Below are 26589 nucleotides of genomic sequence, written 5' to 3'. Positions count from 1 at the left end.
CGCCTACTGACCTGTGACCCCCCACAGAGATCCTAACGCCCACAAGTGTCCCCAACCAACCGACTGCCTGTCTAGAAAGAGAGAGAGAGGGACGGACGGACGCACTCACTCACCATGAGAGATTTATGTTCTGCCACACGAGGCAAAAGGTACCAGGTCTCTTCACCAAAACGTGGCTGCGTACTTTGGCTCACACACACACAGACACACACACACACATTCTGGCAAGCTGGGAAGTGAACCCGATCCGCGAGTGAAATAACGGATCAAAAGGTGTCCTGCACAACACCTCGTCCGCGCCGAACCCTAAGCCGACCTGACGTTTGCGCCTCGTTTGCATACAGATCTGTTCATTCTGCATTACCTCTGGAGCGAATTACGGCCTTCAGATGGGGGAGATTACGTCAAGGTTGAAGAGAGCGATCGGACAACCTCGACCTCACCCGAAAAAAAAAAAAATGGAAATCCAATTCAGCGAGGAGAAGAAGAACAAATTACCTCCTTCCTCGGCCCCTCGTCAAGTCTGGGGGTTTCAGACATTTCCTTCCCCTATCGCGCCTCTCCGTGTCTGACGTGCCGTGTGGCGATCGCTTCCTCCGCTCGCGTGACGCACGGATTTTCCTCATTACCCGTTTGTCTCAGAATCGGGACAAGTATTCGGAGACCTCTTGTCACTGCGAAAATGTACACACAGCAGAGCTTGACAGTGAAACTGGAAGTTTATTTTCCTGAGGCCTTCAGTTAATTAATCCCAGTTGAAAAAGCAGCGTGCGGGTGAGGTGTCTATTACAGAAACAAACCTGACATCCCAATCCAGGGTTTTTGAAAAACTGACAGAGAAGAAATCTGAAGATGACATTTCTGCTTTAGTGCTGTTGTGTTGGATAATAATTATCCTGCTATTCCTCAGTAGACTTGAAGCATGATGGAGTGTATTTGGTGTTTTACGTAGCAATAAACCAGAGGCACAGAGGGTCAAGTGACCTTTCACACTAGCTCAACGATCCAGTTACTTTGAGTTTGTTTGAACCCAATTAGATTAGCTTCTGGTTTCACGACTGCTTTTAGTGAGTCACTCTGAGCACGCCGAGGATTCTGCCATAACTGCAACTCTGCAACTTCTCCCCGCCTCATTCTGGATACGCCGATCTCCAGGCCGGTCCCTCTGACCAGAGTTTAAAACCACAGCGTGACGTCGCAATGTCTCAATCAGCCGCACTCTGCATCCCGACGATCAAGTTACTCATGTAGACCCTCACGGTGGGTGCGGTAAACAAACGTAAAGGATTACACGTGGGGGAGCCGTGTGGGACAAACACACCCACAGGTGACTTCTTCAGTGTCTTCTTGCCTCAAAAACACACTGAAAACATGCAGCTGAACATGGTCAAGGCAGGTTTGTCTCTCAAGAGCAAATGACCTCACCAGTGAGAGAGAACCAGTCTTGTTCCTGTACATGAAGGTATTTATATGGAGCGTCTGTTATTGCCATTATGATGCTGCTGTATGAAGCGACACAGAGTCCTCGCCGTATCATAGCAACCTCACCACGAGATCCGGACGTGGACTCGGGGGTGATCCGTGAGTCGCTGACCTCTGATCCCGCTCTGGCTTTGGACCAGTCAACAGGCAATTACTGGCCCAGGTGAGAAGCAGCATCCCGGCCTGGTTGCTTCTCACAACGGTAGCGCGGCGCCGAGGTCTCGACAGTTTTACGGCCCTCAGGCTTTTCTCCTCCGCCGGCCGTCTTTTTTGTGTGCGAGCGAGAGAGAAAAAGAGGTGTGTTGAGTTATGCAGTTGTGAGGTACACTCATTTGTATTTCCACCCTGGAAAATGTTTTGTGCATGCATGCAAGTGTCTACATTTTAATATCTTTGTTTGTACGCCTTCCTGTGTGTGGGTGAGTCAATGCAGTGGACTGGATGAGTGTGTGTGTGTGTGTGTCTGCTGGTCTTAACACAGCTCAGAGCATGGGGGATAACAAGGAGTTTGTTGTTGGCCTTGAGTGCCCGAAGAGGCTGGAGTTGTTGCAGCTCCAGCACTCCCGAGTTCACAGACGTAGCCCTCAGCTGTCGGAGCTGTCGATTCTGCCTCCGCGCTCGCTGTGTTTTCCACGGCGTCTGCGCACCAGCAAGTGGGGCCTTGTGTGATGAGTGTGTGCGATTTTGCAGTCAAAGAAAGCATCCTTACCCACCTCAGTCCGAATTTGTGAGTCGAGGCTCGCTGTTGCTGTTGTTGTTGTTGGATTGTGATGTGTGTGTACGTGTGGATGGTTTCGTTCCGCAACACACACATGCTTATTAAAATGTATGATTTTCTCGTACACATTACCAATGAACTGCTACAACAATGAGCTGATCTGGATTTACTTTAGGTTCCCATATTATGGATGTTTGATTGAAACGGTGTGTGATAATTCCTTGTTGGCACTCATTTTACAGTGTGTAGAAATATTCTTTCTACGCATTAAGATATAATGGCAACGAGAAAATTTGACTGAGAGATTATTGGAATCAGTTTACAGTAATGTAATGTCATGGCGATGTATTAATATGTATTAATGTATTAATACGTATTAATGTATCCCTTGACTAGAACAAATATAACCTTATTACCTTGTAACTGTAGGCACTCCACATGTTTACCATCAAAGCAGTGGTAATTAAAAACTACATCTGTGTTAGGATGAAATCTGATTTCAGACTGGCTTATAAATAGCAGTGAGCAGACTCTTCCTGCCATTTAAGCTGTCAGAAGGATTTCTGATGTGTCGCATTTATTTAAGTTATTGCCACTGATATATTTAATCCCGCAGCAAGAAAACAATCTATCATTGCTAGGTTTCCATATGTATCATATAGATGTGACTGGTTTAAAGGGGTAAAAAAAGTTTCACATAGTGAGATTTTTACATGTATCAAGCTAAGGTTTACTTAATTACAACCTCCAGGCAATGCGGGAACCCTTTTTTAAATTCTCTGAATGTTAATATGCTAAATAATGCAGATCTCCAACTCTTCAAGCATGAGACACACATCTGGCGGCTTACCATTTAAATTACAGCAGGAAAAAAAAAAAAAGAAGTTAGACGGATCGAGGGAGGAGGGAAAGAAGAGGGTGAAAAAAATACTTTAAAAGTAATTTGCTAAAGAAGAGAAGAATGGTAAGATCAACCAAAATGAATTTCTTTTTTGATTTTTCATCCTATCTAATTGCATAGATTAGAGCGTTGAGGCTGAGAAGGTTCAGCTCTCAGAGACGATGCAACAGTCCTACTTCTCTGTTTAAAGAGTCGAGTCACCAGAACACTAAAACACCTGAATGTCCAGTAAGCCGAAATCAGTCCCATAGCTCAGAAATACTATCAGGAGGCCTGTTCTTGGTTCCACTATGGACACATTTTAAAACGAGTTATTATTTCTATTTTTATTATTTTCCTGGAAATAATACAAATAACCTGGATTTCTTTAGCATTTTGAATTATGTTTTTGTAATGTACCGTAAAAACATATTATTCGGTGTGGTAAAATATATGTATTATTCAGAATGCTTTCATTGTCGATTCCGATTTGACTTTTGAATATCTTGTCTTCAGTTCAAGTGTATACTCGTAATCATTTGGATTTCGTAATATAAATACCACTCAGCCACCCTTGATCCTCATTATGATTACCAGATGTGAGTTGCAAAAGAAAACAAACATGAACCTTTCATCCTTTTTCACACTGCACATTATTTCTTTCTTTTTTTGCGGGGGGGGATGCAGGGAAGAATTCCTCCTCAGGAGCCAATTCTGGAGACAGGAGAGAGAAGAGTGATCCATGTGGGGAGAAAGCAGAGGGCGGGACTCACTACAAGGTAACAAGGGAAAGTGTTCCCTCCCCTGCATTGATCACCCTCTCTCCGCTTTCCCCTTCCCGCTCTGCACCCCTACACACACACACACACACACACACCTCCCCGGCTTATTATCTGAGATTTGTCAAAATACATTTCACACTAACAGGTATTTTTCAACCTTCAAAGACAGTTTTGATCTGCTTGACGAGCCAAAGCAGCTCAAATTCTGTGAAATCAGCAACGCCAACCAGGCCTCTCTTTTCTTTTTCTTTTTCCTTCTTGTCTCCAAACCGCTCTAAACACGCCTCTTCTTGTGCTGCAGAGGACTTAAGCTAAATTAATCAAAGCCTGCATGTTACCTGGCATACTTTGAAGTGGTGATTGCAAAATGACCCTGTGTGCTGATCTGGCTTCACCGGAACGGCCCTCCATCTCATCCGCGCCCTTTTGTTGTTGTGATGTTATTGTGGAGGCAGTGAGGAGCATATGAACAGTGCGTACACATCCTTCCCTGCCGCCTGAGCCTCTATCCCTCCGAGTCTTTATTCTTACTAACTTCCCTCCACTGAAATACAAAAGGCTCTCTAGACCGCCATTAATCAGCGATGACCGGTTAAATAAATGAGTTTGTTGATATGAGGTTTTATTTCTCCGTGAGCCTCTGTAGACCGTGTTGTTTTTTTCTCCTTCTCCTCTTGGCCTTTTAAAACCTCTGCAAACTCTGTCAAATGTCGCGGTGTGGAACCCAGTTGTCTAATGATTAAGTGGAGTGATCTCCAACCTGCACCAGCCCGGGAGCGCAGGGGATCAGATTTCAACCCTTCAACCTGCAGTGCACGGCTAATTAAAATGAATTTTCTCCAGGCGACCACTTTGCCCACAGGGCAGGAATCCAGCTATATACGGAATCTGCTCTTAAGGTATTGCATTAAATTTATTGTGCGGAGACACTGGAGAACATTGTGGTTTATATATCTCCTGCATTTCGTTTCCGCGTGCTTTCTTTGCCGCTCCTCTCCACCTTTTTATTGTGATCATCACTCTGGAATCCAAGCTTGCTTTGGCAAAGATTGCCCTATGAAAACGGATGGAGCTTTTATGGGGCCCGGCCCATTTACTACTTCCTGGGCCCTGTTCATCTCGGAGAGAGAGAGAGAGAGAGAGAGAGAGAGAAAGAGAAAGACGAAGAAATGGAGAGAGGGCAGAAGAGAGAGCGAGGTTGCTTATTCCAACTGTGGTTCTCATTAACATCAGCGAGTATTTCACAACTTCCAGCAGAAAGGCACTAAGCCCACCCAAGGGCAGCCCAGGCAGGGCTGACAGGGCCGGGCAAAGCAAGCCGTTAACATGTTGGCGGCTCAACAAAAAATATTTGCTCCCAAGAACCTTGGTGAAATATTTAAAACCCCTTACTTCCCGAACTCCATTCCACTGTGTTTATGACGATGAAGGTAAATGACTTGCGTGGAAAAAAGAAAATCCGGTGCCAGCTGCTCAGACATGACATATTTAACGCCGCCGTACACCCGTTCTCCCAGACGGACTCAACGTGAGTGATGGGGGTGCCGTAACGCGATTTCGCCGTCGTTCAGCGTCTCGTGTCAATCGAGGCGGGGCTGAGACGTGGGAGAGGCTTCCAAAGCGCCGCCGCACACTGTCACTGTCACCGTCTGCATCCCCCGAGATAAATTCAGAGGCCTGTTTCCTGCTTTGATTACAAATGACATCCGCATGCGGTTCTCTCACCCTCCCCACCCCACCTCCCTCGATTTCTGCTCCTCACAGAAGAAGCCAATCAAGAAGACAAATAGCCGCGGCCCCAGCGTGAGCGGCGGCGGCGGCAGTGCACCGCATCTGCAGGCAGAAAAACAGAAGATGCAGCCTTCCACGGAGAACCTCTCCAAGGAGGAGATGGAGGAGTTTACATTCTCCCTGCAGTAAGTCGCACCGCTCAGTAACACCGAGCACGGCATCAAGCAGACAGATGCTGACAGCAGAATGTGCTTACAACACCTCATGTACACATACTATATTGTGAGAGCAGCTGTGTCATCCTGTATTTATTTACTTTATTCTTGCCAAGCAAAACTGTCACTTGTCTTGTCATCATACCTCAACCTCTCCACATCGGAATTAACACGGACTCAAACAACAAAAAAAGGAATGTTGTGAGCATTATGAGCAAATTTCATTTTGGAATTTTACGGATTTTGAAAACCAAAAGAAATCTGTCTCATTGCCACTGACTTGGTTTGTAGCATGTAGTACAAACCAAACCTGCTACATCACTACGTGGTTTATTTCTTTCCTCTGAAACAAAGGAAGTTTGGGACAATGTGTTTTTCCTTTTTGCCATAGCTTACAGCATTTGATTTAATGAGAAAAAAGACGGGGATGCATTAAATGTAGAAAAGAAAAGCAGTTCAAACACCTCGACCAAACATGTCAGAACCAACATGCTGCACCAACGCAAATAAAACATCAAAATAGGCTAAAAGCAAAATTGCTTATTTCAACAGAAAAGTCACAGGTATTTGTTTTTATTTGAACGTCAACTAAATTAAGGGGAGGGGATTACTGCACACACTACCGCACGGGGGGGGTGGAGGGAGGGAGGGGGGGAGAAGGAAAGCGAGCCTCTCCCTGGAGATTTAAAAGTACCCATGTTTCCTCATTTCTGGGAGTTGGTAATTTATAGCTGCTGGTCACATATTAAACAAGATCAGAGACTACTCCCTGACATCTTCTGAACATACCGGGGGAATTCAAATGATTACCAGCGTATCCTGCCAACAAATGACGACACAGGGACTATCTTGAGGGAGAGCGAATACAAAACGAACACAGAAAACCCAGGCAGGCTGCGCACAAAGGGACACAATTAAATGGTTTTCACGATTATTCATAGTGCCACTGTTTTTTTTTTTTTTACCTCTGAGCAGTCGCCGGGCTCGGCGAGATGAGACGTTTGCGTCAGTTATAGGTACGGATGGTATTGAGTCGGAGCCCCGGCGGTTCCCTGGTGCCCCGTGAAGGTGCAGCCTGCTATTGATTTTATCTTTACAAGCGCACACGTTACGGTATCTCTGAGCTGAGGGCTGCGGGTTTTTTTTTTTTTTTTTGCCCTCGCCTCGTCACAACAATAGAAAGATACGGTGCCAGTTTGGGCTTTCACAGGGAAGTTAAAGACACTGCAGTGTCAAAGTCACACCCTCACCCGGCTCTCCCACTGTGCTGTGTTTGACTTCTTCTGGGATTCTCCACATCACCTGAGGACTGACTGAGGCGCAGACCAAAGGAACGGTTCACTGTTTTTTTATTTTTTTATTTTATTTGCCGTAATGATGTCATCTGCATCTCCTCTGGCACTGCTACGTTTGTATCTGCGCGCGTGTGTGTGTGTTTTATATGCATCTGTGCACGTGGGTGCGCGTGTGTTTGTGTGCACGTCGTCTCTTGACTGTGTGCGTATGCAGCGTGTGAGCGCAGGAATGTCTGCGTGTGCATGTGTTTCATGTGGGATGGGGAAGATTGAGGGATATTACTGCCATCTATTGAGCCACCAGAGATTGAGCTCATCGACATGCTCACACGGCGTCACGGCACAAATGGGCAGATCGGATGCTCATGCAATATTAAGCAAGCGCTTTGTGACACTGAGTTTTTGGATAGTCTGAGAATCAGACAAAATATTTAACGCAACGCATCCAGAAGGTCACAGTCCGGATCACTTTGTTCACCAAGTGGAATACATGTTGTGCATCATGGCCTAACCCGCCCATAATCACTGCATGAACATTGAATTCATTAAAGTTCAAGAATGCAACTTAGCCGTCCGAAAAAGAAAAAATATATATATATTGTTTGGCAACTAACCGACTGATTATAAAGTCAGTCATGTTATATTAATGTTCATGTTTCATAGATGCCTTTTTTCCTGGTTCTAGATTACATTTTTTTATCCATAATTTATATTTTCAGCTAAATCTAATTGATAGTTTTGGTTTCGGTGGGGCACCTTCAGCTTCTCTTTGCATTTTTTTAAAATTAAAAATCCTGGTTGAAGCACATAAATACCCCCCACACCAAATAATAAGCGTGAACCATACATTACAATTTCAAAGACAAACCAACAGACCTTTCACTGCAGGTAAAGACAATGGAAGTCGATTGTGGGCAAATTAAAAACAGAAACTATGAAAAGAAGTCAGGAATGATTTGTCCTCTGCTGCTATCTGTTTGAACGTGCATTAAAGAATCCTGCCGCCCTTCCATCCTTTTTGATGTCAAACAAATGTAATCTTAACCACCTTTATTCTCACCGAATAGCACGGAGCAAAATCAAAGCACCTGATTCAATACAGCTGGTGTAATTCGATAGGGCCAATTTAATGCTCATGGACGGCGCGGCAACAACTTCTCAAAGAGGTAAACACACCATGACTAAATGAATTGCACACCTTGGGGTACTTTAGCAACATTTTTCATTCTTTGAACTAATTTTAACCGACCCAAACAATCCCTTATCACTTGTTGTTTTTAAGTAAAAGTATTGCTCCTATTAGTCAATACAAAGTTTGATATAGATTGCATCCCTGATTATTGCCAATTAGCTTTGTGTCTCAACAATGTCACCAACCTATTTTTTTTTCTTTCTCTGGTTTTGAGGAGAGAAACCTGTTTTAATCAAAGTCATTCTCGCACAGCAATTAGATCTAATTAGTCCAATTATCAAGGTTCTAATTACATTGAAATATACCCCCCAAATCTCATATCAATTATAGTATGTGTGACTTGTCCTGATCAGGAGACATGAAGAGAGAAAGTGTAGTAAAGAGTAAAGACAAGGCTGGATGCGACGTAGAATAAAAAAAAGAGCATCCACATCCTCCGGAGGCCAAATGACTGCAGAACTAGATCCATCTGTCCCAAAAGCTTTTATTCCAAAAGACTGCAGCCATTTGGGGATAAATGTCACTTAAACTTTATTCATTTGTTCCATTCATATTCTACCATTTTATTACAGTGATGTTATGATTAGTTACATCCCAATGAGGAGTCAAAATAAATACAGTTTTAGCATTTGGCTTGAGAGCACTCAAACACCATTGTTATATTAGGATTTAAAGCCGCAATGGGGATTAAGGCCGAAATAATTATCCCCTGCATTCAGAACCGGACATTTGGTAGCACAGTCAATCACAGGCCCACGTGTGGAAAGCGACAGCACACAATTAAAACACACACACACCCACACAGACCTGCACAGTATGTCACTATAGCGGTGCAGTACGGCGCTGTAGATGCACCGGCAAAACACGCACGCACTTGCACAGCCTGTTCTTGCTGTGTAGTCAGAGGGAACACACTGACCTAATTTCCCCCCAGTTAGCTCGCCTCGTTGGGGACCAACAATCCTCTCTCCGCCCGTTTCCCCCGACCGAGCCTATCGGAGCGCTCAGTCACCGAGTGTCTCTGTCGCTATCTTCCCGCGCCCTCCATCTGTTTGAGTCTGCACACCGTGCATGCTCCAGTGTAAGGTTCGCAGCGAGGTCTGCGGTTGTATTGTTCACGGCTGCTCAGCTCGGCGCTATCGTGCGCGGAGGACGTTGATAACGTGCGCCCTGCGGTGTCCCTTCTTTTTCTAACCGTTTTACCACGGTGGCGGGAGAGCGGCCTCCAGGAACAGACAGAGCAAGAGAGAAAAAAGAAAAAAAAACACCTGAAACAACAGCTAGTTCCAGGCTGTCAATCTGGCTGCATACTGCAGCTTCAAATCACAACTCAGTGCAAGGGTCAATCAATTCTGATGTAATGCTGGTAGGAGAGGTGGGTGGAGACGGCAGTGCGTTTCACCCCTGGCTCTCCGAGGCTTTCCTGTGCTGAAGGGGGCAGGAGTGTGTCTGTGCGTGCGCGCGTGCGTGCATGTGTGAAAGGAGAAGGCCCCTGGCTACCGCGGCCCGAGTGCACATGTTAGGGTTTTCTGCAGCCAGACGCGCCCTGGGTCACTCCGGATTTCACAGACACACACACACACACACACTTACACAACCTACGTGTTGCTTCCTTTATGGAAATCACAACTGTCAGCTCTACGACAGGCTGGTGTTGCGATACGATTGGATAATCTGCTGTGATGTGGCCGTCAGTCAGAGCGGACTCCAGTCCCATTGGTGGTCTGGGTCAAATGCATGCCTTTCCCACAGACATGTAGGAGAAAGTGTGTGTGTGTGTGTGTGTGTGTGGCGGGGGAAGACGGGAGGCGGGGGGGAGGATTTGAGTGATTACTTGCGATTTGTGCATGATTGTGTGTGAAAGAGAAAGAGTGGTAGACCAGAAGTGACACTTCCCTCACGCTCTTCTTTTTCATCTGTAATCACTGGTGCCCGAGTCTGACATGAGCATCTAAAAAAGGTTTCAAAAGTCAACAAACAACTCCCGAAGATCTTAAAAGTGGATTTGTGCACGCTAATCACATGTAAGCTAATGCACTGTAGCACAAACATGCGCCAGTGCACTCGGCCCTGTGCAAATAAATATGAACTTTTAGAAATACATCGCTGACTGGCAGCTCTAATAATAAAGCTGACAAGCCGTAGATGTCGATGTAATCGGAATTTGATTCCGATATTTGTGTGTATATGAGCTTGATATCATCAGCAACTACGTTAGCCGATGCCAGTTTAGAACCAGAGCACACTGAACTGAAATTTGTACTGACACCACATAGTTTTCACGTGTCACGCACTTTATTTGTTGTGGGGCACACATGTATGACATAAGAGTGAGTCTGTTAAAAGCACGCTGCCCGGCACAGACACGTGGCCCATTTATGGTGTTTTCCCAGCCATTAGGTTTAAGAGCCCATTTCATCCTGCATAGACATTCCTCTCTGATGATCGGTGGCATTTCATGCCTTTGCAAGGAAAAACTTTCTTTTTTGTCCATCAACCACTTAATTGCTCCGTCCATACACACATATGAACACATGGTTAGTTTCCCGCCTCTAATTTACGCCGTCTTTGCGTTGTCATCCTCTCCTCATTCTCTCTCCGGTGACAACGTCCTGCAGTCACGAGGCAAGGTCAGAGAGGTGAAAGCCGTTTAAATACCGATGCGACTCTCTGGAGGCCCGTACTCACTCTTCTGCGTATGTCTCACCCGTTGATGAATGAATGGATCACCTGAGGACATTATGTATTCGTCCATCTACTGACACCCTGATTTGGGCATTTGCTACAACGAAAAAGCTCATTGAGAGAAAACCAACCTGTCTGTCATTGTGGAGGACGGGGTGGTAGCTGGAGCAGCTGTGCGAGTAGCAGACGCGACTTCCTGTCGTATCTTTGCTTTGAGCTCGCCAAGCATCTAGACTCCAGCAAGTTACTTTTAACGGTTGAAACAATTGCATGCCAAACTATTGATCAAAAAGCAAATAGCAGCAATTAGTATTTTCCTGCAAGTCAATGAGATATAGATCAGTGGATCATTTTGATGGCAACTGCCCACATAAAATGCTCAATATTTTACCTTCAATTACCAGCAGGGCCGTGCGAAAGATTCTTTCCAGTCCACTTCGTTTCACATTACAAGGGAACTAATCATCAACGCAACACATTTACACGTTTAAGATTGCGTTCCAGCGTTGGATGTCATCCCCAGCCGGCAAAAACAACAGCACTTGTGGCCTTTTCCGTCGTTCTCGCATGCTTGCTTGCATGTCAGAACCTCCCTCGCATTGTAAAAATGAGCAGCCAACTTTTAGTCGAACATAAATTCCTAATTTGGTGGAACATTTCTTTTTTTCACTGCTTCTGAATATTCTCTTCCCCACTCCCTGTCAGCTGCAAATAATTCATGTAATTTGGTGGTGTGGTATTATACTGTTTTAATTACATAATGGCGGACTGCAGTTCTGCAGCTGAGTCACTATTCATTCATTCTCCTTTGATTACACAAAAATACTTGCCACTGCGGTCCCATTTTGTCAATGAAACTGATTTATATGTATTATTGCTTTGCTAGGGTCTCTGGTAAAAGCTGTGCTCATAAAGCTAACCCCTAATGGTAAGATAATAGTCCTTGGAACAATTCAAAATAACAGAGAGGGACGGAATGCAAAATGTTACATCTGGCATCTTTCGGCCTTTTTTTTGTTGCCTTTTTGTGATTTTGTTTTCTTCATTATAAATTAAACTTCTGAGAAAAATAACTCAATTATCTAAAAGCCTTGTAGGCATATATTTATTTTTTGTGCAATTCCTTTTTAATGCGCACACATTCAAGGTTCTTTGGAAAACAACACCAGCTTTGCAACCAATGATTATCATTTAATAAATCTTGTGGGAACGGTTTCCCTGTGATTTCCACTTTACGAAGTTATATGGCTTCCTGCATTATATTTGCCCCACCTGTGCACAGCCCTGCCAACATGCCAATCATTACGTAAGATTATGTGCTTCTGCGTAGATGCAATAAATAGGTAGTTAAAGTTTCTACTGTGGGATTTACTGTACCATCTGTACATGATTTATAAACTTAAAAGCAATAGTGTGCATTTGTTCATGTATATGCAACACAAAGGTAACTGCAGGGGTGCAATAAGTACAATGCAGATTGCCGCCGGATGTGTCGTCACTGACCACAGATGTAATGTTTGATTTGGGGCTGTTGGAAAAGCCAATTTTCAATATATTGATCTATTGACTATTTACATTTCACAGTTTTAAAATACCCTTTATGTTCTGTTAGTCTGTTGTTTTGTTTGCAGGTTGCATATTAAGTTTCTCTTGATTTATATTCTTTTTCGAGGACGCCTCAGAAATGAGAGAGGAGGATTGATAGTGTCACAATCTGAAATAAAAAAAGCTATTATTAGTATCCTTCAAAAGTGAAACCTGAACAAAGATGCGGTATCTTCAGTTCTATCTCTTGTCACCTACGATAATCACACTTCCTTAATCACCAAAACACTCGTGCATCTGGGCCACTGAGGAAACAATCCCATTATCCGTCAATCTTTTAAGTCTATTTTCACACTATTTTTTTTTTTTTCTGTTTCCCCCGAAAGCAAATAATTCTTGGACTACGTGGGGAAAGATTTGTGGTTTTAGTGTATTTATAAACAATGCCGGTGGCCCCAAAAAATAAAGTGACAGAAAATAGCTTAATCCTCAAAATAAAGTGATAAGTCCAATACTTTAAGTGGCCTTAGACTGGAGGGTTTAAGCCTTCAGTGCGATGCAAAAGGTTTCTGAGGGTTACCTTCGTTCTCCTCGGCCCTCAAGCCTCTTCAGCATAGATCTGCTATTTAAAGTGTAATAACCCACTGTACCCCCCCCACCCCCCCTCCCATCTCTCATTACCCCATGTCTGTGTTTGCCACTCACTTTGTGCTATTTTTAAAGCCACATCTCCCATTTGTGCCCCGATGGTTGACAGATATTCGCCAGTTAAATGTGATTTACAGGCTTTGGCAACGTTTTAGGAGAACGATGAGTCCTTTTTTGCGGCGTCCTCCGACGGCGTTGGAATGAACAACAAACATATCGAGGCCAAGATAATGAGGGAACATCCTCTGGCCCACATATCCACGTATCGTATACTACAATTGAAATAGCGCATTATGTGCCAACGCACGCCTGTTGAAATGGTTCGTCTCATCTCCGGGCCGCTACGCCACTCGCTATCAGTCGTTTAGGGACAAGCTGTGAAACATCCTTCGTTCCTGCAAGATAAAAAAAAAAAAAAGCCCACAACCCCCCCTCCTTCTTGACGGGTCCCTCTTTTTTCTGTATTGTACTTTTGTAATTGGAGGTGCCGTCGTGAAATCCATTCAGGGGTGATAACAGATTTCACATCATGTTACTGGTTTGTTGTGGAAGAGGCCCGCTACATGAAGACGGCTAAAAATATTCCTCTTTCATGCGTCATCAATATCTTCATCACATGAAAGATGGGCGTCAGGTTGCATTTGCTGTGTTCCTTTAATGTCACTCGACAGGGAAGCATCTTGTCTGTGTCTGTGATACGCTATGCATTTTTTGTCTACTCCGTAATTCCACTCTCGCAGACGTGCAGAAAGCAGTTTTACACACACCGAGCAGCGAGGCCAGACGTGTGAGAAAGCTCGGAACAGAATGGAAGCGCCTTTGTCAAGGTGTAGAACAGAGCGGATGAGACGCGCTTCTGCTTGAACATTAGAATCTCTCGGTTTGCGTCGCTCTTCAAAATCTTGCCCAAACCAAGAATAAAGTCGCAGCGAAACTTCGATTTGTTAAGGTGACCTCATAACCGACATGTTGCAGTTATCTTCTGGATGTAATGTATGGCTTCTTCATCTGTACATGAAGGTGTCATTCATCATTATGGAGGAAGGGATCATCGCACTCTTTCACCACGTACTGAATAAGCATTAATAAACATCAACAGTAGGGTGAAATAAAAATAAAAAATACTGTAAACAAGACCTTCAGATGTTTTTATTTACATGTAATGAAAAAGCAATAGATGTCACGACTTCTTCCTACATCCCTGCTGCATACATTACTGCATCTCACTGACCTCCCACAGGAAATCTACATTGTGCATCCAGTGGGAACACACGCCGTACTCTCAAATCGCAACCGGTAACTCACTTTCCTGCCAGATGTTTATCCTCTCGGAGTTTATTTCAGCCGAGCTATGAATATTTAGCGGCCCAAACTGTTGACTGAGCGATTTCTGAATGAATCCCGAAGTTCTCCCGTGTGTAATGGACGCTTCGCCGCGGCTCTCGTGTGCATCCACTGGGGAACTCGATAACTTCAAATAGTTTTAACACTTCAGAGAGCGCACCCACCTCACAGGAACAGGAAAGACGATGTCTTTTGTTTTTAAATGCAGCCGTGTGACAGTTCTTATTTCAGCAGCAACACAAGCAAAAGACCCAATGTAAGTCTAGCCTAATTATTTGGGTGGGTGGGTAGAGAGGGGGGGGGGCGCTATACAATTGATTCTGTTTTTTTCTTGTTTTTCGTCTTTAGGCAGTGTACCATTTTCCCTAGATACACACTACAAAGTGAATTCCAACTGCGCTCTGGGACACAGTGAGGAGACACAGGGATGTCCACAGGCAAAGGCCCTGAAGTCACACTCGTGAGATGCTAACCACGGCTCTGCTGGACACACCCACTTTGGCCTCCGTCTAATCAGCGGCTGCTTGTGTTGAACCTAGAAACCCATTGATTTCTATGCACTTTGTACACTCATTTGCTCTGCACACACAGAGTGCAGAGCAAATGAGCTGCACATGCTCTGTATGGAGGGGTCTGTGCGAGGCGGTTACCAGCCCATTGTAACATATTTTGAATATCTCTCTCCTCTCTCATCCTCTCCGCCGTTCCATCTGTGCCCTGTATTTGAAAGGGAATAGTTGAGCAGGCCTGACAAAGGGCGGCACAAAGGAGGCAGAGGTGCTGAGGGAAGCCGAGCACTGCTGGAAGGGATTCCTATCTGTTTGTGTGCGCTCGTGTTAATGATTTGAATACTACAATCGGCCTACCTATTTTCCAGTGCATGCAATCGATGATTGCAAACAAACGCCTTTGAATACTACGAGTAATGCACAGACAAGTGTTTGCGCTGGGATGTGTAGGTGAACGTAACTAATGTTGAAACTCACTTTTTTATTTGTCAGGTCTGCAGGGTGAATGGAGATGTAAAGATCAAAGAATGAAACGGCAATGAAACTTTCAAACTGTTCAGTTAGAGGATGACACTAATACGTAATACTGCAATTAAAAAGCAATTTTAGTACATTTATGGTCTGAAGAAAAGAAAAAGAACCATTTCTCATCTGCATTGTGTCTGATTCTCCTCTGTTTGAAAGCAGTTCAGCACCGACTGGGCACGGCCCCCGCCTGTCACGCCTGTCGGAGCGAGCCCGTCTGGCCCTCAGCATGCTACCGTCCGAGCTGGGCCTGCCGTTGCCTGGGCAACAGCGGTCGCGCGGTAGCTGGCGTTGCTCCGTGCGGCAGCTCGGCCTCATTATGCTGCTGCTGGCTTTGATGTGGTTTGTGAGGCTCTACCTGCATTACTGCAGCCAGTGGCTCTACCTCCAGGCCATAGCAGTTCCTGTCAACAAGTGAGTTTGCCTGCTTTGATATCACCCTGCACGCACACACACGCACACGCACACACACACACACATTTGTGTGGAGTGTTGCAGGGCGTTGGGGGGGGGGGGTATGTATACTCACAAAGAGTAGGACTACGTGAATGCTTTTACATGGAGGCCAGATACATGAACAGATAAGCGCAGCAAATTGCTGATTCACACAGATGCAAAGTGCGTTTTTTTAGAAATGGGATGTGGAAGCGGTTCAGGAGGAGAGGAAAGGATGAGGATGTGGAGTGTGTGTTGGTAAACATGCACACACACACACACACTGAAAACACACACTGCATACGCCCAAATCATCTGTATGGAATCCCCCCATTAAAATGTTCACAAGACTCAAACCGTTTGCTGGGGGAGTTTGTTGATTTCACCACATGGATTTAAGTCCCAAAGGGTTACATTATATGGAAGGAATTTATTGTTGTTATTATTTGGTGCACAGCATTGATAATAAACAGCAATAAGATACCAGAGGACTGTTAAATCACATCTCAATGGCATATGGTGCTGATTTAATTCATCACAATAAAACAAGCCGGCTGCAAACATGCCTGCAACGCTGTATTTATCACAGCAACATGGGGGGTGCAAACATCACGCATTAAATCATGGAAAGTGGTAAAGGGAGAAAAAAAAAATAATATGGCGGATTAAAAACAAAGGATGGACTGAGGGGATGGAGGAGGTGAAAAAACACAAAAATGTGAAAACAGAGGGGGTCAGCGTCAGATGACAACTTCCACATGTCCATATCTGCTGCTCTCCCTCGGAGCACTTCTCTCTCCATGTGATGGCCAGAGCTGCTGGTGCCCAGTGAGAGGGAGGGAGGGAGGGAGAGAAAGAGAGAGAGGGGCCAAGTGACAGTCAGAAGGGCTGGTGATGACAGGCCGTCCTCCCTTCTTTTTTTTTTATCTCACTCTGTTTTGTTTTTTTTTCTCCCCCTTGATCTCGTTTTTTTTCCGTGTCTCTTTGCCTCCTTCTTCCCCCGCCCTCGGACACCAGTGGACATCCAAATGTGCCTCGGGGGCCCCAATGTTGGTGCGGTCCACCGTGAGCTCTCCTTTCTTCTTTTACTTTTATACACTGACACAAGTCAGAACGCCAACAATTACTCTGGTACAAGTTCTCCTTTCCCAACTTAGCTTAACTAAAGTAAAAGAAAAACTAGTCATTGTGCATCCTGACACACTGGATGCCCCTGTCAGTATGTATAGATGTATATTATTATATATCATATTGTGGCTTTGTATTTCTGACCACCACCGATCAGGACATACACCTTCCTGAGCACCTGTTCATGCAGTTTTGAAATTTCAGATATCACATTTGAAGGGACACAAATTTGATTTCATGTGGAACGATGCCTCTGATGTCAAAACCCTGTTAGAATTTATTGGACTGGAAAGTTTTATTGTGTTAAATCAAGATTCCTTATAAATGAAATATTCAACTGTCATTCTTGGAATGAGATTCATAAGTGCAATTTATCTGGAATATATAACTCCTCGGTGTTAAAAATAGCGTTGAAGTGTCCTGGCCATTCGAAGGCTGTGTACCTTTTTTGAGGATAAAATCTCCCGTGTTCAGAGTCTGAACCGTCTCAGATAAAACAACAATGGACCTCCGCTGTCAGTTTAATGGACAGTATCTGAGAGAGGCTTGACTCTTGGAGCAAATCAGATGGAAATTAATGAGCAAAAACTGGACCTCTCCCCTCCACACCACTGGCTCTGCCTCCCCCTGACTGATGGGAAGATTAAGAGACTCATGAGGCTTGCGGTAAACGGGGAGTGTAACTTACAACAGGGGGCCAAGAAAAGCTCTCACAAGTAACCGCGCAGGTGTCAATACTGTTATTCTGTTCATTTTTTTATCCTTTATTTGTTTATCCATAACTTATATACACAGAATATGTTATACTCATGTATTAAATGCCAGTAAGACAGCAAAATAATATGTTATTGTCATAAGACTAATTAACTATGATTGAATGAACCACAAACAACACAACATCGGTGGAGCCAGTTGCCCTGCAAAGCATCACTAACACAAGTACACTAGGCGCACATTGACACATACACATAGTTTACACTCAAACACTCACATTGCAGCACAACATCACCCTTCTCCTTCTCCCCCCCCCCTCAGATTCCAGTTCCACGCACACACGGTGGACCTCGTTTACCAGAGTTCTTTGCTCCACACCCGGGAGGAGCTGGCGATGGTGGTGGCGGGTCCCCTGACCTTGAACGCAGTAACGTTCCTGCTGGTTCTGATCAGATGGGGCTGTCAACAAATGTTTGGCTCACTCCCTTCCTTCACGTCAAAGTTTATCATGGCTCAGGGAGTGTGGACAGTCCTCGACCCCCTGGCAGTCTTTGCAGTGGACGCCGTCCTCGGGGTAAGTCACTTAAATATAACTTGGACACTTGTGCACTCTAAATAGGAATTCACTTTATCTTGGCAAAGTGACTTTAGATTACAAAAAAGAGGGTGGGGGGGGGTGAGAAAGACAATGTGCGAGGTTGAACGGGTGTCTTTTTTGTTTGTGGCTTGGGTCTTGTCACTGAGGAAGACTGAATGTTTGCAGTTGAGAGGTGAGTGACGTGTAAATCAAATGCTCTGCTAACTCCCAGCAAATAAACCTTTCTTCAATCTTTGGGTTTTAAAAAGTTGCAAGCAAGGCAAGTGAAGCGCATGTGAAGCTTTTTCTCGAGCCATCATGTGATCCTCATCATCATGCTTCCCAACAGCGTCCCTCCTTCTAAGGATGTTTGTTTGTCTTTATTTTAATCTCCGTCTCCTCAGCGTCTCGCCTACAGCCCAGACACACCAGTGGGGGACGCGGCCAAGCTTTACTGGCACTTCTATCGGGTTGACCAATCAGGTGCAGCAGGAGTGATCATCACTCTCTTCCTCTACACGGTCCTCTTTCTGCTCTCCACAACCATCCTCTCCATAAACATCCTCAGGTGAGACACACGGGAGGCAGATGACCGGATCCAATGCCGCATCATTTGGCAAACTGGGGATGATGAATGAGCAACTTGCATGAGGTTATTTTTCACTGGCAGAAATATCAACAATATGGTGATAGATGTATATACACATATATTTATACGAAGCTATTAAATCATCAGAAGAGAGGTACATAAGACATAAGACAAAGAGCAGCTATAGCAGGGAATTATCATTTGGGTATCTTAGAAATGACGCGGCCTTCAGAGTAGTAAAAAACAATCAAAGGGGAAGACCGTTGTTGAAACAACTCCAGCCCACCACTCTCATGCACCGGTTCAGAAATGACTAAACCCCCCCCCCCCCCCCCCCCCCCTGCCGTAGCCTCGTGCCACGTTCCACCAAGTCCTGCCCTTCTCTGTCCACAGAAAAGCACAAAAAAAAGAGAAAAGAAAATGAAAACAAATGTTGATCTAATCCATTTTGATTTTATAGTCGCATGGAATTACTTATGCAGCTATGCATTTACCTCACACATCTACACACACACAGTCAGCAGACACAAAAGCAGAAATACACGCACCACACAGTTGCCTCTTTTGAGCACACCACGCTCTGCGATTGGTGGGAATTCAAAAGTTAGATGTGTTTTAAAATAGCGTGAATATGTAACGGCCTTACACTATCCGATTAGGATGGTCGGTATTGTTGCACGTTTCATACATATTGAAATGGACTGCTTCTGCATGACGGTGCACAGAAATACCCTGTTTTACTGCAGCGTGTGTTCCACTCATGTCTTGCAGATTGAGGTCACACATTTTGGTTTGTATTATGTTTTAGCACCTCAGACAGTTTTAACACATTATCTCTCCTAAGCCTTCGTGTCCTTTGTAAAGCTGTTAGAATATCCCAAACAGCTCCGGTCAATAACTCTTTTTTTCTCTCTTAGAAAATGACAGCAGAAGTCATTGCGTATTGCTGTGGGATAACGGAAATAAACATGCACAGCACACCAAAGATTATAAATTTCCAGCTTTAAGGATGGCTATTGAACTTTTTAAATAATAGAAGGGCATCGCCGGGTGATAAATGACTGAATAATGTAACTCAGTGTTCATCCAAGGTGTGTTCTCCCACCCTCACACGAGACCAAATCCCATTAACGGCTCAAAATGTAAGAAAACACTTATTGAATTAATCAGTTTGAGATTGTTCGGCCGAGGAGAGGGTGCCATCTAATTTCAGTAAGCGGGACGCTTATCGGGCTCCGGCTAAATGGACAATATTAAAACAGCAGCCGGGAATAATGACTTCTGCCACTCAACCGCCACGCGGGTTTGAGTTGAATGTAGGCCACGAGGCTGAAGCAAGGCTGATCATTTTATGGGTTACAGTTTCCTATTGGCTGCAAGGAAGGGTGCTCTGACACAGTGCGTGACCTATTTCTAAAAGAAATCCCTCAGGCGGTATGTATAGATAGAATGGACTGTTATCCTTTTTTAATTACATATTAGGCAGCTTTTATTCACTGGCTGCAAATATACACGTCAGTGACGTGTTTTGTATCTCTTTCGTCTTTGAAACTTCATAAACACCAAGTGATTCATACGACTAATGTTATACTTGATTTGCATTCCTTTACATAACTTCTGTGGTTCCGGATGGGACATGTTTTGAAATGTAGATACACCAGTTGTAGCACAGACGTCCTCATGTCCAATGCACTGATGTACTATTATATACTGTAAATTGTGAATTGCCATGTGTTTGGAAGGTCTTTTACTTTAAGCAATATTATGGTAATTTTATATACAATATTCAGCGATTGGATTTGGTCACAGACAGAAAATGATGAATTTCGAAATTCATTTGTTTAATGTCCGAACGATTCCCCCCCAAAAAACGTCCATGTCATGTCATGGTGAATATTCCGTTAGAATATATTAAGTGAGTTAACACATGTCCTTATGCAGGAAGCGCTGAAGAGGGCCTTACCATCCAGGTCGAACCTCGGATATAAGTATCACATGCTTGCATTCAGAGCACTTCCAACGCCAAGGAAGAGCCTGTTTTGAAGCACCAACATGCAAAGATGGTAAAATCCTCCAAGAGCCGGACCGCATAAATGAATGAGAAGCAAGATAGAAGTGTAGGATGAAAATGAATACATGCTATTCCTGTGTCTGAGGTCAAGATTCTACAAACAGCCCCCTCCCAAGAGCGATGGGGAATGATGCTGAGTTCAAAGCTCCGTACCAGCTTCTTGTATAAATCCCGTCTCCTTGATGTTGGTTTTATTTGAGAGTTGATTACCCTCTGACTGACTTGAATCTCTACGGAAGGGCACAAGGTCTGCTGGTTTTGATGGTCAGCCAAGGCATTTGTTTACAGATATGGTGATTCTTTTTAGGTCGTGGCTGCATGCGCCCTTCTGTGCAAAAGGAAAACTAACACTTTGGTGATGTGCGCTCATCTGGAGGTATGAATCAATATGCCTTCTGCCGCGCCGAACGTTTTCTTGTGACTCAAGCCGGTCTCTCCAGACGCATTCCGCAAACCGGCACGTCCAATGCATCTGCCATCTTTGAAGCGCGGTATTAACACTGAAGAACATCCCGGGATCTGACTCCCACACAGTAACAGATGCACAACCAAGCAGACCCACAGCCAAACGCAGACCTCACTGGCGCTTGTGTTAACAAAGTGCTTCCCACTCAGAGGCCAATTTGTTTGATTCCTTTTGCTCTTTTATTGTGTTTGTATTGATGTATTAGACATTTGTAAAAGCGTCACACTGCAAATGTGCTTTGTGAAATCAATAGAAGATTCATATTGTTTTTTTACCAGCAAGCCGGAATCATCCTTAACCAGTTACACAGCAGCCAGCCATCGTGAAAAGAGAGCAGATGTTTAGCATGGAGGTAGACGCAGAGCTAGTATCATGTGCATATGATACTGCGCCATTTGACCCCGTGTGACCATCGCAGAGCAGACACAGTGTAGAGCAGCGTCAGATGACCTGCACTGATTGGAGTCCGTCTGGGTTGCTTTTGAATTAAATGAAATGTGTCCGTTGGTAAGCAAGGATTGCTAATTTGCATTAGCATCACTTTCCGTTAGCTCCCGTTGGTCGGTCGCAATCAACCTCGGATCGGATCAACCCTCGTTCCTGCCGCTCCCTCACTTCACACCTTTCCTTCCAGATTCCACAACGACGGTCGCATGCTGGACGTTTTTCAGCGGCTCACAGCCACGGAGGGGAAGTACTTCCTGCCTCAAGACCTGGAGCTGTCCAATCAGGAGCTGAGCTACATCGTCAAGAAGGCAGAGCAGTGGCGAGGCTTTAATGGGGAGAGACGCAAGGTGAGCGTCTCAGCCTCTGCTGCCGCTCTTGAAAACGGTCCTCACACCCACGGCGGTTAATTGGTCGATGATACACGTTAGATTAGACTGTGCGTAGCCAAGGTATTACAGTAAAATCCTGCCATGTTGTGACGCTGAAGGAAAGACTGATGAGTGCGACGCAAGAAGGAACATTTAACGGCAGCCATGACACCACATTGAGTGTGGTCACGTCCGAGAGGATGTACAGGACAGGCTCATTTTATATCATCACATTTTCTTTAGTTACATTTCAGAATGCTGCAGATTCATCTCAGAGGTCTTCAGCTTCATTCTAATTAGTACAAGATAATTACCAAAACAGAAAACTCGGCTGCCTGATTAGTCGGTGGAAACCAATTTCCGAAGATATTTCATGAAAGAAAGACTTCTCAATCAACACGCATACACACACACACACACACACACACGCACACACACACACACACACACACACACACACACACACACACACACACACACACACACAGTAGGGTGCACGGGCACGTAGGCCACGCCGGGCCTCTAGTTTGCATAAATCCATGTGCCCATGAAATGACTGCTGCTTGGGAGAGGCTGTCGCATGTTTGGCGGTCCCGGCGCAGGTCGATGGGGATGACGCAGGGAAGGGCAGTGTATTAGCACCGAGCCGACACCCATTGCGGAATCTTTGCATAGTGATTGAAAAATGTGAATTGTTGAGATAAGAGAAATGGAACACCAGCGATCAAACTGCAGCCCCCTTTAATTTATTCCGCAGGACTTGTTAGTGTCGCTCGGTGTTCTCCGTGTTCATTAACACCTTTGCTCTTTGCTCGCACGCGTTTTGCGTGGTTGTAAAGATGTAAAATGGAACCAGAATCTACATTTGATTCTCGGTTTCTGGTGAAAGACTCGCTGTTAGGAGCGTTTGAATCCGAATAGAAACGGTCTCCTGATCACCGTTAATAAATAGAGTATCTCTTGGAATGTGTCACATAAATAAAAGCAGTGATTGCAGTTCATCAGTCAGTGTCTTTACAACAGGCTTGTTTTGAACACGGTCGATCTGCTGCTTTATTGAGCACTATGAAGGCGGATCATAGAAATCTTCAGTAATTGACCTGAAGTAGACAGAAGATGATGAATAGTGTTGGTGCTAGAAAAAGGAACGCCCTTCTGACCACATTTCATTAGTTCACTCACCAGATATGAATTGTGTTATCTGTAACTTACTACTTTTTTTTTCCTTCTTCAACACCTGTCTTGTAAGCCGGAACGAAGTGCAGCCCTGGCCGCCAGAGGTGACAACACTAATGCTAATTGGAGGGTGATGGACCTGTTCGTGGCAGAAAATTGAACCTCCCAATGTTTGGAGACTTTGAAGGAAATTACACCCCCAAAGTTTGTGATTAAGAAAATGCTTCATTTAGCCGCTGATGGCCTCTTGCTGTGGTGGCACTGCTAAATCATCCTCGCATTACTGCAAATCTCCCTCCAAAGCAACAATTACAGCATATTTCATATTGTCCCTAATTTGCCGTTATTAAACTGTTAAAAAGCTTACACGTTAACACATTCTCCAGCATGATGGAAATGTAGGGTTATTGCATTTCATGATTTTTACATTACTGAAGCTGGCCATTTTTCATCAAAATAAGATGGCTCATGCTATTATTTCATAATTATTGTAACACTTTCTCCTGTGAAAAGGGTCACTTTCCTAACTCAGCAAAGACATATCCCTATTAGACTAATTTGGCTACATGCAAATCTTTTGTCATTTTTCCCTCATTAACTATTTATCAGAGACAGGAAAAAAATATATTCATGAAGGCGAGCAAAGGAGCAGCCCGACAGAGCTGAAGCTAATATTTTGCAACTCTAATGATTTTTTGCATCCTTAATTAGATAGAATAAGGTTGATATGATTAGGTCAGGATGTAGTGTTTTTCATTAAAAATACATTTCAGAAACTGTATTCCAAATGTGCCCTTGCAATTAAATAATGAAACCGACGCATTCCTTATTACGGACCCAATTAATATCAGAGGCAAGGGCGTAATTTTAATAACAGTCGGCCACGAGGCCTTCATTAGCTGGGTGAGAGTGAGGACGGATGAGGAGAAGAAAAACAAGGTACTCACACGAACAGCAGCAGGCTCATTTTGAGCCAATTTTTGACAGTTATTGAACGGTACGCTCTTGAAAGTAAAAAGATTGACATTTTCAACAAATCTGATGTGGGGCAAGCAGGAACTGAAAATGCTTCTTGTTTGTTTTTGACTAATTTGATACCAGTTGTATGTCAGGTGCCAGACAGGGAAACTGCAACTGGAAAATGATTTAGAGAATCACAAGTAACAAGTATTAAACATGCTTCTTTCATTTTAGAAACTCTTATTCTGCACCCTTTAAAGTCTTTTCAGCTGCTCTGGACACCAGTTAGTAATTTGTTTCTTGACTGTGCATCAGCCTGGAAACTTTAAATAAAAAACGTGGTAGAAATCAAGGTTAGCACTTTGCTTGACAAGGCAACCTTCTTTTGTACCTGAACGGTCACCACTGGTCACATCCCATGTAGACTACGCATGATGTCACCACACCATTAGGAAAAAAGTGAGTAATTGTTGACACGCAAAATATATGCGTAACTATGCTGCAAAATGTGGTTTTAAAGTGTGAAATGCATCTGCAGGGATGCAAAGCATCTGAGGCCTCCCAATGCCATGTGTCATTTTGTGACATGAACTGATTATAATAGTGAGGAACAAACAAAATGAGGAGAATATTTTAAGCAAAGAGTGAAAACTATATTTTTGGATGTGCTGTAACTCCGAAGTCAGCAAAATCTCTGAGTCTAAATCTCCCTGCAGCACCGAAACAATAAAAAAAGAAAAGAACCCACGTTCAATAACCAACTTGCAAATGGCCTATTATTATCAAACTTGTAATTTTCACAAGGCAGTAATGAAACATAATCTGATTTTGCTTTCTCACCAATTAACTTTATATTATAGATTCATCCATGCCATATGATCATTAGAGCTGCTTCGAGGTTTAAATATGACTCTCGGGTTAAGATGTCAGCAGTGGAGCGTATCAGCTATACTAACGAGTCAAGGATCCATCGCCATGTGAGTTCTTTTAATTTGATCGCAAGAAGGGAGGATAAAGAACGACGTTCCATCAAAGCAAAAGTCACACTGTTTACACACTTCATGTGTAGTTTTATTGTGTAATAATACATCTCTGCATTCACTTTTACCCAATGTGTTTACCCATTTCTTTTTTGCAGCTTTGGTTTAGCATCAAAGCTAACAAAACCTTAATAAGCAATAAGAAGTTGTCCTATTTAGTTGGAAAACTGCAGCCAACACTGCAGAGTAGTCAACCAGAGGGCAATTTACACAAAATGAATCGAACAAACAAAGACACAGAAGCCCTGACGTTCCCGCCGCGTTTGGTACTATCATCATCAGCTCTGAGCTAGTGAGCGTGCTAGCATGCTCCACATAATAGTAGTGGTTCAGTAATGAGCCCCATTAATTATGTAAAAGGCAGTGATGCAGATGGACCTAATTAATTGTCTCCCGTCACCCCGTTGATTACTGTACCTGGAAGGGAGGTGTTAATTTCTGTAATACTTAAGAAGGTACGCAAACTGTTTTGTCAGAGCCACAGCCATGACAATGACGGAGTGGAGGGCCGGCTCGCCCGCTGCAAAGCCCCTTTCCTGTTATACCACGTACAGGAAAGTTTCCCAGGTGGTGGTGGTTGGTGACATTGTGATAATTGAAAGAGAGGGGGGAGAGATTAAAAGAAGTGGGGAAGGAGAGAGCAGAAAGGGGAGTGGGGGGGTGCGGTGGCCCTGGAGATGTTTTCGCAACCTGATTGCATCAACATTTGCGTACCTTTCGCGCCGTTTGTCTCCGTATGTCTAGGTAATGGGTTACCAGCGGGCAAGTTTGGGAACACCCAAGGTGCTTTGCAACAGCAGCGTGGTTGATGGGGAGTAAACCTGTTGAGAGTCAAACAGCACAGATTGGAGTGGTAATGATATCCCGAGTCTGGGAGGCTGGCTGTTAATCATGTCAGATGTGTTCTCCATTTGAATGTACATGCAGCAGTGTCGTGATCATCTAACCAAAGAGATACCAAGGTCATCCTTTTTCCTGCCAATTACCACGTGACGGAAAACAGCATTTCTTCATTTAATCTCATTGCAAAATATGAATTCTTTATTGCGTTGACTTTCAAAATATTA

At 44.2% G+C, this 26589-nt stretch overlaps 1 protein-coding gene across 2 annotated transcripts in view; it reads left to right on the top strand.

Annotated features, from left to right (window-relative positions):
- ofcc1 (orofacial cleft 1 candidate 1) overlaps window positions 1-26589 on the top strand; it is a 73158-nt gene that overhangs the window by 27505 nt on the left and 19064 nt on the right. Inside the window, exons 16-22 of one of the 2 annotated variants that reach the window (XM_078095710.1) lie at window positions 3768-3859; window positions 5627-5778; window positions 15714-15965; window positions 18150-18402; window positions 18810-18973; window positions 22166-22325; window positions 23596-24834. In XM_078095710.1, coding sequence (XP_077951836.1) covers window positions 3768-3859; window positions 5627-5778; window positions 15714-15965; window positions 18150-18402; window positions 18810-18973; window positions 22166-22325; window positions 23596-23682 — 1160 coding nt within the window. In that variant the 3' untranslated portion in view covers window positions 23683-24834. Of the gene's footprint in view, window positions 1-3767; window positions 3860-5626; window positions 5779-15713; window positions 15966-18149; window positions 18403-18809; window positions 18974-22165; window positions 22326-23595; window positions 24835-26589 lie in introns of those variants that run through there. The other variant, XM_078095709.1, reaches the window with a different exon arrangement.

The sequence above is a fragment of the Gasterosteus aculeatus genome, chromosome 21, assembly GCF_964276395.1.
Source record: "Gasterosteus aculeatus chromosome 21, fGasAcu3.hap1.1, whole genome shotgun sequence".
Classification (NCBI taxonomy): domain Eukaryota; kingdom Metazoa; phylum Chordata; class Actinopteri; order Perciformes; family Gasterosteidae; genus Gasterosteus; species Gasterosteus aculeatus.
This window is presented reverse-complemented; position numbering and strand designations above follow the sequence as displayed.